This window comes from Lutzomyia longipalpis, chromosome 2 (assembly GCF_024334085.1).
Source record: "Lutzomyia longipalpis isolate SR_M1_2022 chromosome 2, ASM2433408v1".
NCBI lineage: Eukaryota > Metazoa > Arthropoda > Insecta > Diptera > Psychodidae > Lutzomyia > Lutzomyia longipalpis.
Genome location: NC_074708.1, coordinates 18,173,750 through 18,188,872, shown reverse-complemented (window position 1 = coordinate 18,188,872; position 15,123 = coordinate 18,173,750). Strand labels below are relative to the sequence as shown.

At 36.3% G+C, this 15,123-nt stretch overlaps 3 protein-coding genes across 3 annotated transcripts in view; 1 reads left to right on the top strand and 2 right to left on the bottom strand.

Moving 5' to 3' along the window:
- LOC129791106 (death-associated protein kinase related) overlaps positions 1 to 7,565 on the top strand; it is a 92,671-nt gene extending 85,106 nt beyond the window's left edge. Inside the window, exons 2-4 of the mRNA XM_055829050.1 lie at positions 1,855 to 2,067; positions 5,826 to 6,001; positions 6,082 to 7,565. Of these exons, the coding sequence (XP_055685025.1) occupies positions 1,855 to 2,067; positions 5,826 to 6,001; positions 6,082 to 6,986 (1,294 nt within the window). The 3' untranslated portion in view covers positions 6,987 to 7,565. The remainder of the gene's footprint in view (positions 1 to 1,854; positions 2,068 to 5,825; positions 6,002 to 6,081) is intronic.
- Positions 7,566 to 10,672: 3,107 nt separating this feature from the next.
- LOC129791105 (zinc finger protein ubi-d4) lies at positions 10,673 to 12,590 on the bottom strand. Its single transcript, XM_055829049.1, has one exon. It carries the CDS (start codon positions 12,178 to 12,180, stop codon positions 11,314 to 11,316), a length of 867 nt encoding a protein of 288 aa, XP_055685024.1. The 5' UTR covers positions 12,181 to 12,590; the 3' UTR covers positions 10,673 to 11,313.
- Positions 12,591 to 13,677: 1,087 nt separating this feature from the next.
- Positions 13,678 to 15,058, bottom strand: LOC129791104 (replication factor C subunit 5). Its single transcript, XM_055829047.1, has 4 exons — positions 14,951 to 15,058; positions 14,817 to 14,881; positions 14,306 to 14,756; positions 13,678 to 14,241 (listed from the first exon to the last, which is right to left on the bottom strand). Exons 1-4 carry the CDS (start codon positions 14,983 to 14,985, stop codon positions 13,797 to 13,799), a joined length of 996 nt encoding a protein of 331 aa, XP_055685022.1. The 5' UTR covers positions 14,986 to 15,058; the 3' UTR covers positions 13,678 to 13,796.
- Positions 15,059 to 15,123: the final 65 nt, after the last annotated feature.

Below are 15,123 nucleotides of genomic sequence, written 5' to 3'. Positions count from 1 at the left end.
TTTTGGATTTTATAAATTGATAAGTTTTTGGATGCAATATATTTCACGGCAAATGTGTAGGTACTTACCTTTACATTTTAATTTTTCCCATTGGATTTCCTTTATCCTGTTTCAATTATTATTGGGGATGGGCAGACCATTCAGGTACAGACAGGAAGGCTTCGATGAGAATATGATCCATTCCTCTTCCTGTTTTACTGCAAGATAGTAAAATCATATAATTAGTTGGTTGAATTCAAAGTTGATAATTTTATTTGTTGTAAATCAATTCGTAATATAAAGAATTGTTATTCACTTAAATTATACAATACCTTGTCATGTTTATCCTCTTTTTTTAACAATCGGCTTTTCCACAATTTTCACTCTCAAAACTACTATACAAATGGATTAAATTTACTTTTCACATATCACATTGATTGAAGACAAAATATTTTGCGTACTTTCGATGGAAAATTCCACAAAGAACTGAATATTGTGAAATACTTTAGAGGGTGCTAAGGAGAAAAATTTGTGTGTGGGTAAGAAAGGGTGAGAAAAAAATAAAGCCTCCGGTATATGTGTTGTATGCGTTCTTCACACAAATCTTCTGCATGCATTTTTTTCGGGACCTCGGCACCCCAATAAAACAATAAAAATAGTTTGAGATGCAACATCTTGCATTGGAACAAAGACAATATATAAAAGATATTACGTCTCTTATATTTGCGCAAATTAACTTGATCAGAAATAATTGTTATCAAATGATATAGAGGAAATAAAAAAAACCTAATTTTTTGCTAAAAATTTAATTGGTTTAAAAATGTGTCAATTTAGTGATATCAACTAAATTTTTGATTGGCGTGGCGAAACTTTAGTAAACGAAGAAAAAATGATTGTAGTCATTAATCCTAAAATTCTAGTTGACATAACTAAAGATTTTTAGTAGTTATGTCTTTACTGGAAACTTTAGTAAAGAATTTGACTAAATTGCCTACTAAACTTTAGTAAAAGAGCAATAAAACTAAAAATTTTAGTTACTTTCACTAAAAAATTCACAGATAAATAGAATTTTAGTAAAGGTAACATAAGACTTTAGTGATTCCAGGCAACATAACTAAAATTTTATGTTATAATTACTAAAAATTTTAGTAAATGTTTCATTACTACAGACTTTAGTAGCAGTTTACTAAAAAAATGAATTACAGTGTATGTATGCGCGCATATAGGGAAAAGTGGTTTGCGTTGGACTTTTTCTCCATTTTCGTGCAATGAGAGTTTATTGCGAAGAAATTGGAACATTGATCATCTCACTTGATAGTAAAGTAAATGTAGATATAAAAATGAGAAATCAAAAGACGAGATTTTCATTTTGTGATGTCGCATTTGTGATCATATGATCTGGTGTGTGCTTGTTGGTTTTTCTTGCTCCTCCATCATCTCGTCATTGAATGAAATGAAATGGGTTGACTTGAATTGATACTTGAGCAGATATTTTATGGGGATTTCATATAAAACGACAACACTGTATGTTGCAAAAAAGTCAACTTTCTGCGCTAAGGCGATCTATGAGAGACGCCCACAAATCCGTTCATGGATGCGGAGACTTCCATAATTGTCTTTATCGCATAGTGGTGTTGCTTAATATACAGGAGAGAAGTTTATTGAGAAGTGAGGAGAGAGAGAAAAAAAAGAGTTAAACGATATTGTTAAGTATTTTGTATTATAATTTATTTTCAATTGTTCCGGAGATTTAAGTAGAGAAGAAAATGTTTTTTTTTGCATCATTTCAATTATTGCCTTGAGGCTAGTATAGCATAGTGCGGGATTTTGAATTAAATTTTAATGAATTTCCTTTCATTTTGCTCTTCTTTTCAGAGGAAAATTTGCAGCAGTCCGGAAAGCTGTCCACAGGAAGACAGGGATGAGTTTTGCAGCCAAATTCCTACGACGCAGGCGTCGTGCTCAGTCCCAAGCGAAAGATATCTGCCATGAGATTGCTGTCCTGATGCTCTGCTCGGATTCAGAACACATTGTTAAGTTGCACAGCGTCCATGAGACACAGTCGGAAATTGCGCTTATACTTGAACTGTAAGTTTAAAAAAAATGCTTTTTCTTTTTATTATGATTTCATTGAGAAAAATCGTTTTTCTTTCAACATTTAAAAAAAAATTGAAAATGAAATTTTTCTTTTGTACTTTGGCCAATAGGGAAGGGTTCATTGTAAAATTCCACAAAGGAAAGAGAATAGAAGATATTTTAGAAGGAGAAAAAATAATATATGCTTCGATATTGTGAAATTAAACAAAAAAAAAGTATGTGTGCGCGATTGAAAAATTGAACCAAAAAGCGAGTACCTTCTTGCGATCGCGTACAAGACGATCAATTAAGTGAGACAAGGCGTTCATCTCGAAAAATTTTTGTTACTAAATCATTTGATTATTTGGCATGAAGTAATGCATGATCTATACGTGGTTTTGCAATCGAAACGTCTCACGAGGAATAGCTTCGAGACAGCTTAATTTGAAAATTCTCGTTTAATCGCCTTCATTCGCACAAGCGTGTCAACTCTTGACAAGTTTTTCTCTCCTTTTCCCACCAAACATTTTTTTTGTCTACTTACCCAATTTTTCTCACACATATTTTCAGCAACAAAATGCAAAAAAAAACAAGAATTTTTTATCTCACGATGTTTATATACCCGGTAGCTGATAACGAGGTTGCATAACCTTCTGTGGGGTGAAGAAAAACTTCTCATTAATGTCGTACGTACATGACGAATTCACGAACTCTCAATCAAAGTCTGAAATTGTAGTTTGATGAAAATAAAACGAGAGGAAAGCAATTGAAGAGAGGCAAAGTCTAGTTTAATAAAAAAAGGAGTTTATTTGTTTCTGTATAAGAAAACTCCTTATTCACGGAAACAATCAGGATTCGCGTAATCTTAGACAGAATAAAAAAGAGAAAAAAATTATAAAAAAAACACTAAAGTGACAAAAAAACGCAAAAAACACACATGTGACGTCATTCTTTACATTTTTGGAGAAATATTTTTTTTGCTTTTTTCACAGGTTGAAAATTCTTTGGCATTTTTGTATTCTCTTTTAAATCCTTATAAGATTTATACGTATCCTGAGTGTATCCCCTAATGAGGAATTCGCACAACTTCTTTGGAAAATATAACCTAATATTTTTTTGTAATACTGTACTGCGCGAAATAGATCATGTCAAAGTCTTTTTTAAATAATCCTGAAAATTTCATTTTCCGTGCTAAAAAAAAGACAAAATGGTTTAATTTCAAAAGAAAAAATTAAAGTAGAAAAGGAGTTTATTCATCATAGAGTTCTTAGAAAATTATTTGTAATTTCAACTTAAATGAAATATTCAGAAAGATTATAGACAATCATAAAACACGAAAGAAAAACCAAATAGATTTTTCATTTTCAATTGAGATTAGGTGTAAAAAAATGACAAAGATAGAATAAATAGAGTCGATATAAAAATTTTAAATAGACGATTTTGTGGAGAAAGTGATATGTCTATGAAAAATATCATATTTCTAAAATGGAAATCTATGTCATTTTGGAGAATGACAAATTAAACTAATTTAATGCTCAAATTTATGCATATTTAACGTACAATTTTTATAATATAGGCGAGATAATGTTCTTTCATGCCACGTGTCAAGAGTTTTTTCAATAATTCTTTTAGACATAAATAACCATCAAATGAATCAATTAGTTTAACCTCGTCTAAACCGGTATTGATTTCTGCCTGTTATTGATCACTTTTTTTAATATAAAAATTATATTCTAGGCGACTTAAACATATATACATACATATTTTCATGTAGAATTTCAAGCATCTCAATAACCTCACAGTAATTGAGTCGAATAAACTACATATTTCTCATATTTCAATCTCTTTATCCTTATCTAATCATTTGCATAACATTTTTATTCAATATAATCAGCTTCAAACTATCAAATGAAGTGGAGATGGAGACACAGACAAATTATAATTTTACAAATAAAATCCTATTTTATCGCGATCTCTGAGTTGGAGTTGGTTTTTAAAATAATTTATTAATAAATAATTTTAATTGATAATTTTGCATGCAATTCAATTTACAGTTCTGTATACGAAGTATATTTACGCACTTCATGCTCTTTAAATATTTATCAGTGTTGATATTAACAATTATGAAGTATGGTGGTAAATAAAATTGCACAATTACATTATGCTCTTTGTTATAACCGATTACAAAACTCATAGTAACATACGATTTATTGTAGTGTGAATTCAATTCAATTTATTGAAATGAGAATTTTTTTGAGATTAATATTATTGCCGTGCGAATAAATTAAAAGGCAATTAAAAAATATTTGGAACTCAATTAAATGGAAGACAAAGCTAAAGAGAAAAAAAAGTAGAATGCTCTTGTTTTTGTACATAAAAGAATTTTAATTATCTTGAAAATTATGTTTAAGAAACATATATTTTCAGCTTTTCATTCAAAAGATATTGAAAGAGTTATTAAAAGCAGTTTATCATAAAAAATAAATAATTTGCACTGAAAAGAATTTTGAAAAATCTTCAAAAAGTTCGTAGGATGAGCTAGAAAAATCAGCAAAAAAATTACCCAAATATACAAAGAATGACGTCACAATTAGTATATTTTAGTCTCTTTTAGTGACAAACTTTTACAAAATATTTAACCTTTTCAGGTCCATTGGGTCATACGCTGACCCAAAGACACAATTTTGAAAATATTTCATTTTCTATATGTAGGTAATTTTTAAATATTGAGTCCAAATTAGTACAAGACTATGTCTTTACAATCCTTGATCATATTATGGTCACAAATGGACATCCCCGAGGACTCTGAGGATCAAGAAGGACGAAAAAGTGAAAATTTTTTAGTTAAGATTTTTTGCTAAAAATATCTTATCTGAGCTCAAATGAACCTATACAAATTATTTTTAGTTTAGTCAGATCATTAGATTGATTGCGAACCTGAAAGGGTTAACATAAAATTAACCAAAGACCTTAGGGTGGGTTGAGATTAAAAAAAGAAAAGAAAAAAAAAACAAAAATGAAAAAAAAATTGCAAGAAAAAGAAGAAAAGAAATTAACAGAAACGGCTTAAATATTTCTTTCGTTAGAAATTCTTAAATAAAAAAGTCAAAAAAAAACGTTAGGAAAAATAGGAGGGATCAATTTAAAAAAAAAAAAAACTCTTTAGTAATTAATTTATGTTTGATTTTCATCACTTATTTAACCCTCCGTATACTGGACCAAAACACTTACGCGCATTACTAATGGGGTAGGTGACCGACCCCATAGAATTTTTCGTAAAATAAGCTAATTCTTTAGGTCAAATGAGCTTTAATGGACTCCTTGGTACTCCCTAAGAAGTCTTTTGTCCATTTTAGAACACAAAAACAAATTTTTCAATAGATTTTTTGATGATTTTTTCAAAAATTTTTTTGAGGTTAGAATCATCAAAAAAGAGACAAAGAGTGACAAAGCGAAGAGAAAATGGAATAAACTTTACCGTTACATCAATTTTTGAATTCTCTCTTCTTACATTTTTGTCATTTTTGTTAATAACTTTTTTCTGGTGGTCGGATTGACCTCCAATTTTTACACAATCTTCTCAGATTATCATGGAACTTATACCTCTAAGAACTTAGGCGCAAATAATCTAAATATAGCTCTGGGGTCGGTCACCTACCCCTCATAGTATACGGAGGGTTAAAATCTTTTCTAAATTATTGATAAGGCTGTTTCTTACACAAAATCTCTTTCAATAAAATAAAAAAAAATCAATATTTTTTTCCTTTCAGAGCGACTGGTGGTGAATTGCAGGCAATTCTGGACAATGTGGGTGAACTGACAGAGTCTCAGGCTCGGACATGCATGCGAGAAATTCTCCGGGCATTGCAGTATCTTCACAAAAAGTGCATTGCCCATTTGGATTTAAAGCCACAGAACATTTTACTCTGCGGCGGCACAGTTGAAGGTAAATTTTCTTAAATCATCTTGATGATTTAATTTGGTCCCTTTTTTATTTAAATGTTAATTTCCGTATTTCCTGTGTAGATGGTCTGAAGTTGTGTGACTTTGGGATATCGAGAGTTGTGGAGGAAGGCGGAAAGATCCGTGAGATCTTGGGAACGCCCGATTATGTGGCGCCAGAGGTGCTAAATTATGAACCATTGTGCCTGGAAACGGATATTTGGTCCGTTGGTGTTTTGGCGTATGTCCTCCTTACGGGATGCTCCCCATTTGGGGGTGACACAAAACAAGAAACCTTCCTCAACATATCACAGTGTTCCCTGACATTTCCCGAGGAGCTTTTCGAGGGGGTGTCCGCCGAAGCGATAGACTTCATTAGGAGTGCCCTGAGGATTAAGCCATGCGACAGGATGAGTGCAGCACAGTGTTTGGAGCACAAATGGCTAAAGGAGGAGGCACCAAGTCGATATCTCAGTGATCCCGCCACAGAAGATGCCGTAGCGACGGAAACGGATCCCGAAGAGGAGGAGGATGATGAGGAAGAGGATTCCGAAGATTCGGACACCAGTGAGAATAAGGAGAATGTTTCCTGTGCCAGAAATACAAGCACTGATCACGATGCAGTGGTAACGTGCGAGAAAATCCTCATATTGAGTCACCACCAACAGGCCACATTGTTCCCCGATGCACCAACGACACCCAAAGTCAGCCGAAAAGCCCCTCCGGATTCACCGCCAAGCGTCAAGGCGCTCGTGAAGAAGTTCCAGCTGGACAATCAGGAGGTGATTGATGTTTCACCCAAGAGGGATGCCCACCAGCTAGATTTACCAACGGAAAGTGTCCCAACAGCTGCTCCAGCAGATGACTGTTCAGCACGGTGCTCAGTAATTACGTGCCTCGCATGTGCGGGACTCTCCGTTTCCGCGTGTCGTCACCACACCAGCCCCACATCGCGAAAGACCCTTGTGGATCAGCGAATAACCTGTTAGCCTGCCACGAATTGATGGCGCATGAGAAATCCTTTGTGAATGTTTGAGAGAAAAATTTCATGTGTGAGACAGAGTTTGTTTTTTAAATCAAGATGTGCCTCAGGGATGGTTGCAGGGAGGAGGATGTCATACCGTTGAAGTTTCAGGAATGTGCTACAGTCATCCCTAAATGGAGTGAAGCACACTCATATCGCGTCCAAGACCATATCAATTAAATCATTTATAAAATGTACTTAACTTTTGATAGAAAACAAAGGCCATATACCATCGCAATCTCAGTCAGAATGCAAGGAAGCATCCCTATGGGAAGGTTTATTAGGCAGTATGGTGTTAAACACTGGAAAGTTGAGTTATTTCAATGAAATTTTTCTCAATTTTGTGGCTGAATTTGGAATTTTCTTAAAGAAAAATTTTTGAATTGAAAAATTATCGTTTTCTTTATGAAAAGGACATTAGAACTATATACATAAACAACTAAGAAATATAATGTAATAGTTCCACCGGTTCAAAAATTTCTGAAAAATTACAAAAATAAGAAATAAAAATAATAAAAACTTCGCAAAGAAATTAAAAGCAAAACTATATATTCTTTTTCATCTCTCTCATTGAAAAAATATTCATATTATTCTTTCAATAAAAATATTCTATACAGAATATTCTTTGTAAATTTTTCTAAGTTCTACGACAGCTGGACTCTTTTGGGGATTGAATTTTTCATTTTTTTTTCAGTAATTTTTCTTTGTAAAATTTTTTCAAATTTTCTTCCGTTTAAAAAAAAATTAATAGGTAATAATTTTATCAATAAAGTAATTTTTTTAAATGGAACCTGAAATAAACAAAAATGAAGCAAAAAATGTTTTTCGGATTTTGAAAATAATAATTTCATAATTAACTTTCCAGTTGAAGACTATAAAGTGTCGTCATTGCGGCAATGATGAGAACTATGTCATTAGATAAATGTTCCGCCATTTTTATTTTATTCCTTCTCTTGGGGGATGTTTCCGTGCAAAGTAGGAGGACATATGGATGAAATAGAGCACAATAAACTCAGTCAATCACAACTGTAGACAACCAAACAAACAGGGCAGACCAATTGTAGATTATATTCAATTTTTACACCAAAATAGCAACGTTCTTTCCGGCTGGGGATGAAAGTCATCGACACATTTCCTTAAAGACGCTTCAACGGAAGAGATTTAAATTCAAAATTTGACATCTCCTCTGTCAAACCAAAATGAGACCAAAAGTGCACTTTTTTGCGAAAAAAAAAAACAACGAATTGATGGTATTCCTCAAGAAGGAGGAAAGTTTTAAACATATTTATGAATTTATCATCAATTTTTTATATTATAATCTATTATACTACCTATATAACTTGTCTTGCAAGAAAACACATGAAATATAAAAGAAACCAACAACGTGGTATTTTTCACCACGACGGATAGGTAATGTCTGAAGAAATGATGAAAAAAAATCTACTTGTCCCAGTAATTGAAAATACAAGAAGAAAAAATAAGGAAAAGTAAGAAAATCAAAGAGAAATAAAGGTTGAATGTGCTGAAAGAATGATTTTTTTAGCAAGAACGATTTTTTAGAATATAATTTTTCGGTTTAATTTAATTCTAATAGTGGAGAGAATACTAAAAACACAAAATGTGGGTAAAAAGGATGAGAATAAAAAATTCTTTCCTTTGGGAGAAAATGTGTGTGAATGTGTGAAAAAATGAGAGATTTCTTAATGAGAAAAAAACAAAACAATTTGAGAATTTTTTGTGTATAGTTAAGACGAAAGAAAATTAGCTTTCAGATCGTAGAAATGAAGATTGTAATTTTTAAATTATGTAGCCTTGAGGGCGTTCTATCATTAAAATATAGTTTATTTATAATGTAATTTAAAAAAAAATCATGGCGAGAGAATTTTTCTCGAAGATTTTTTTTGTTGTAAATCGAAAAAAAAATGGAATTTTGGTGCCTTTTTTGGCGAAATTTTAGATAAAGTTTAACCAAAAAAACACATTTTATTCCCAAAATGAATTTTTTAAAGTAATGAAAATAATCACCTTCAGAGTGAGAATTTTCGGTACATACCTACAGAAAAAGAATTCGTAGTGAGAATGTGGAAGTCTTTTGCCCATATGATTTTCTTTTCTAATTTAAAACAGCTATTATAGAGGAATTTTTAAAAGAAAAATAAAGTTTGTGATAAGAAAGCTGAAATGGCCTTTTTAGTGGACTTACATTGATATTTTAAACTCTAAAAAGCTTGAATTTTGACTTGCTACCCCTGACCAGAGTGGCCTGGTCCAGAGCCACGTCGCGGGGGCGCCGCCATGTGCTTTGCCCAGAGCAGCCATCCCCTGGCCCCACCGCTCGTCCTGTGGAAGAAAGGGGCGGTCGGAGGCCAATTCGGGAGAGGCTAGGGCGGCACACAAGGGGATGGAAGCGTAGGCAGAGGAGAAGGAAGCAGAAGGAGCGCCGGAGCATCCCGGCTACCCCGTCCGCTTCGTGTGCGTGGTGAGTGGCCCTCCTGCTCGGCACCGAGGAAGGAGGAACCGCGGGCAGCGGGCCCCCCGATTGTAGATCAACATGGATAAATTCCCAATAAAGGACCGAATCTACTAGAAGCGTTTTATTTCTTCCTCGGCCCCATACTTCCTCTCTCTTATATTCTCTTTGCAGAAAAAAATACAGTGAAGGAATCCTAATCCCCCCCAAATCGTTACAAAGAGTTTCAAGTAAATTATCTGAATTTATAATTTATTTTTTTTTATTATTATTACATTTTATTCATTCCATGTATACCTATACATAAGAAGATATATGCCTGGCACGAGTTTTTCAACTGTTTGGCTGGCTTACAATTTTAAGTGGTAAAAATAAGAGAAAAAAAATATGTTGAGAAAGAGAAAAATAAATAAATTTACAAGCGAGAGAATTTGATAATATAAATGAATGAATTTGTGGAAAACGGAGGAAAAGCTAAGGTAAAATAGTAAATGAAAGAAAGCGAGAAAAAAGGAAAAGAAAGCGAGAAAAAAGGAAAAGCAATGGCGAGAGCAGTTCATCAGTCCCGGTATCTTGACACCGAGAGTAGCCTAGCTCCCTCAACATCCAGGTCAAGAAGGAGGCTGTCGACCTCCCTCATGCTGCACTCGCTGATCCTGCTGAGAATGTTGTTCATAGTTAAGGGCGCTAAGAAGTTGCACGACCTCCTGAAGAGCTCATTCCTAGGAGTGGGCACGATAAGATACTCCCTGCGGGAAGCTGGGTTGGAGACAAACAGCACTCCGAGGCGTCCCCCGAAGAAGGCACGGGCAATCAGCCGGATGTAGAGGTGAGCAATTGGGAGGATTGACCACTGCCTAAACAGAGGCAAGGTTTTTATTTAAAATAAAAACCTCTTTTTATCCAATTTTAACTGTATCAATCATAAATCTTTCAGATAAAATTTCTCTTTAGGATACATAGATGATTTGTGTCCAATATTTATGGGAAAATCAGATTAATTAAAAGTTTTTCATAGAATCCTGCCAATTAGTTTTAAATTTAAAAAAAGAAACCTTTTAGTAAACTTTTTAGTAAACAATTGCATTAATACGTAGAAGTCGTTCCATAAAACTTTTAATGAGAAGTAAAATTCTTTTTTAATTGTAATGACCTGCCCATTAAAAACGAATGAAAAACCATTTTTTTAGAATCCAAATTTTTTATATTTATTTTAATTTTTTTGTTGTAATTTTTTACCAAACTTACATAATTCACTACATTTTGGTTTAAATTGCAATTCTGCAAAATAGCGAATTTTTCCATCATTTCCAAGGAAAGAATCATATCGAATTTTATTTTTTTAAAACCTTTTTCCACAATAAATAATGTCCCAGGTGATTTTTTCTTGTGTGGTTTTTTTTTGTTCACTCAAGTGGACCCCATAAATAGTTTTTTTTAATGTCTCACAATAGTCTAGTAATGCAAGTTTATAGTCCTTGGAGACATATGACTTAAGTTACGTACTTAAGCCTTAGGTCTGTCAAGGCTATATCGAGGATGGGGAAGAAAGGAATGGGCGTTGAAGGAGATAAAAGATAAGGGAAGAAATTGGGAAATTGGGGATTTTCTTTTTAATTTTTTGGGAAAATATACCAGGAAGTTTTTCTTGTGATGATTGCGACAGGGCCGGTGAACTTCGATAGCGCCGGCATAAGAATTAAATATATATATAAGAGAATCAAAGAGGATATGTACATAGGGGGAGCAGGGGTTGCTTCTTCGCGAACTACGGTGTTTTGTCCCGTGGCGTTTGTGATAACGTCGGCTGCCGGGGCGTGTCCTACAGGTACTTCCGATAGCTTCTGAGTTCGCTGTTGGGGCTGCTGTTGTCCGTCGTTGCGACCGCAGCGGCGGCGGACTCAAACGACGGCGGTTCGATCGTCGGCGGGCTGGGTACCTCCACGAGTCGCCCACCGCTCGTTGCCCCACTCCCCGTGGCCATTGTAGCGGCCGGAGCGGGATTCTTACGTCGACCACGGCCCCGAGCACCGCCAGCCACACCTCCGCCCGGGGGTCGACCCTTGCGTGGTGCATCCGGATGCAGTGTGGTCATGGGCTTTCGGCCGGGCTTGGCACGCTTTTTTCTCTTCTTATTCCCATAGCGGGGATCGTAGTCGTACTCATCGTCGGGACTCTTGGGTTCATCCAATTGGTCCAAGTCATTCATGTCCATGTCATCGTAGAACCAGTCCTTTGGCAGTTCCTCCTTTAGGTTCTGGCTGTCCTTGCTGTCGCTCGTGTCGGCCCCACCGAGGGACGAAGATTCCTCCAGAAGGGTACCGTTGAAGTCGCTATCGGCATCTGGTGGTGGTACCGGATCCACCCGTCGCAATCCCCCAAAGGGCCTAAACATCTTGGTCAAGTACTGCCGGCGACTTTTGCGCCATCGTGTCGCAGGGTACGTGTAGATCTGCCCCTCCCTGAATCCCGGCATCCGCTGCCGCCGACTCATATACAGCGAACAGTGGTTCTGCGCGACGCCCGTCTGTGGATCCAGGAAGGGCAGCCGGAGTCTCCTCTCCAGGCACAGCCTCGTGTTGAAGTTGGCGCTATACTCAATCGTCTCCCGGTACGTGGAGTCATTGAGGAAGTTCTCAATCTTCTCCAAGTTGGGTGCGCTCACAATTTGTATGTCCACAGAGGACATTTTGCCGAGCGAAAAAATATCTCACTTCGGGGTTGCAATTTCAATGGCAGATGGCGATGGTGGAAATTTTCAATGGCATTTTTGCACCACACCACACACTCTCCTGCACAATAGACACCACCGCTGGCTACTTTTGCACCACCAGCATTGCCCCACGCAGGAATTTTGCGCGGATCAGCCGGAAATATAGCAATTAATCCCTCTCAAAAACTCCAATTTTGACAGATGACAACTGTTCTCCACCACAATTTATGTACGTAAGAGCAAGAGAGGTGCATGCAGTTATCTCACTCTAATGGAGGTTCATACTAGAGGGCGTGGCAGTCGACCGGCTCTGTTAAAAGGTTTTCAATGTTCATACTTTCCTCTCACTCTGACATTTTGTGTAGGTGAGTTTTTTTTTTGAGTGTGTGCGTGAAATGTTTGTTTGTAGTTGTGCGGAAAAATTTTAAAATAATAATTTTTCCGGGAAAAACTCATTTTTGCGACCTGGGCCTACGCTGGAAATGCTTAAGGGGGCCCCGGGGAGCTTCAGTAAAAAATTGGGCACGAAATTTGCCGGAATAAAAAAAATCCATTTTGTACTTTTTCTCGCGCGGATTTTGAGTGTTTTGAACTGGCGATGCCAATCGACGCGGCGTCGCTTCCTGGTCACAAAAACCTGATTCTCCCATGAAAATGTGTCGGAAAACGCGAGAAAATTGCGAAAATTTGAAAGTGTGAGGGAGACAGTATCAGTGATGTGCATCGTCTCATTTTCTCTTATACAAACTAAACAGCGCCATATGACGTCTGGTACAAATAATAAAATTTGAACTTTAACGAACTTTTTGCTTGCTTTTCCAAAAATGCGTTTTTTCTTGTTTTTTCGCCAATTTTTTCTCACAAAACGAATTTTTTTGGCTCCTGGGGCACTTACGGGTGCTTCGGGACCCTTGGGGAGCTCCTCCGTGTGGAATTTGGGGCACGCGAAAATTTTGACGGTTGGGGATTTAACACGCACTTTTTTTCCCGGAAATGGATTTTCGTGACTTTTGGAATTTTTGATGCTAAAAATTCAAAAGTGTTTTCCTGGTCACAAAAAACACAATTTCCCCGGAAAATTCCGCGGAAAACGCGAGAAAACTGTGAAAAACTGAAAGTGTGAGGGAGACGTATAGCGGTAAAATGCATCCATCTCATTTTCCCTTGAGCAAATAGTACCAAAAAGGGCGCCAAATTCAAAAAGTAGTCAAAAAAGCATGAATTTTATATGGGGGCTATGTGAAGGGGGGCTCTGAGGGGAAAATGAATATCGTTGGTGAAAACCGCCTGGTATCAGGAGTCTCTGTACCAAATTTCATCGCGATCGGACAAACGGTGTAGAAATGCATAGATGAACAGGAATGAAATTATAGACAGCAGCTAATTTTGTCGATTAATTTTCTAAATTAGTTAGCGTCATATCGGATGTACTCTTTACACTCATTATTTTTGAGGATTTTGTAAAAGAAAATCTCTAATTAGCAATTGTGGAATCCAATACTTACTTTAATGGTTCTCTTATCATTAAAGTAATAAAATTCACTTTTCTGGAAATTCAAATCTTATTAGAAAATAAATTTCAACTGTGGCTCTCAATTCTCAATGGTAACCAAGTCCCGCGCAGTATGGAAAACAGAAACAAGAGCAGACAGCTGAGGATTCTCATTGCATCCAGCAGCCAATCTCTCCTCAATCTCTGCCAATTTGATGAGGATCAAACATAAAACTCTCGGAGGAAGTTCCATGCGATGAAGATAGGAATGGACCTCTGTTATAATGTCCTGCAGTGCTAGTCCTTTGACAGTCTTGAGATTCTTAATTTGATCCACGGTCTCCTCGAAGGTTTCTGCATTCAACAGCCAATTCATGATATTCTTCACATCCTCCTTCTGCGGATGTCCAACGCATGAGTAAACATTCACTTCTGTGACATTTTTGAAGGCCATCCATGTACTCTGAAGGACATTCAAGACCTTCCTCATATCCCCTCCAGACAAGGTTATTAGTGCTTGTTTCCCATCCTCCGTGGCAAGGACACTTGAATATAATTAAGAAAGATTGAATTGAGGAGGAATAAAATATTTCAACTAACACTACTTACTTCTCCTCCTGAATAACATACTCCAATCTTGGGAGGATTTGCTTGGGAAGAAGAGGTGCAAAGCGGAACCTTGTGCACCTGGACTGCAATGCAGGAATAATCTTGCTTAGGTAGTTGCAGATGATGCAGAAACGAACGTTGTCGGTGTACTTCTCAATAATCCTCCGGAGGGCATTTTGTGCATCATTCGTCATTGCATCCGCTTCATCCAGGATAATGAGCTTTACTCCTCCGCTGAATATTGTCCTATTGGAGGCGAATGTGAGGATTTGCCCACGCACAATGTTAATTCCACGATCATCTGAAGCATTTAGCTGAAGAACCATCGAATTGAACTCTCCCGGATTGTAGAGTTCGCGGATGCAGGCGAGAATTGTGGTTGTCTTCCCGGTTCCTGGGGGTCCGTAGAACAGCAAATGTGGCAGTTGCCCCTCATCGATGAACTTGCTGACTGAAAAATCATTGAAAATTACTTACTGAAGCTAGAAAATTCCCATAAAATTATATTTACTTGTTGAGATTATTTCTTCGTGCGATATAAGTTCATCCAGTGTCGAAGGGCGATACTTTTCTACCCTGGAGGTAAAAGAAAACAAATGAGAGAAGTTCTAAATAGATGAACTAAATGATTTTCAATTAAATTACCATGGCAAAGTCTTTAATTTCTTATTTTCAACCATAATAAACACGGATTTTATGAGATCTTGGCGTATTTTGCAATCCTTCGATTTTGAGGTTATGTTGATTACCGCTTGAATCAAAGAGACGAATGGTAGAAGCTTTCGCAATATGCGCGAGTTACTCGTGGAGAAAAATTC

Excerpts from the sequence above, each read along its gene's own strand:
- LOC129791105 (XM_055829049.1), bottom strand. The coding sequence starts at position 12,180 with ATGTCCTCTGTGGACATACAAATTGTGAGCGCACCCAACTTGGAGAAG.
- LOC129791104 (XM_055829047.1), bottom strand. The coding sequence starts at position 14,985 with ATGGTTGAAAATAAGAAATTAAAGACTTTGCCATG. Across the intron at positions 14,882-14,950 it reads AAATTAAAGACTTTGCCATG|GGTAGAAAAGTATCGCCCTT; the intron begins GTAATTTAATTG and ends TTTTACCTCCAG. Across the intron at positions 14,242-14,305 it reads TATGTTATTCAGGAGGAGAA|TGTCCTTGCCACGGAGGATG; the intron begins GTAAGTAGTGTT and ends ATTATATTCAAG.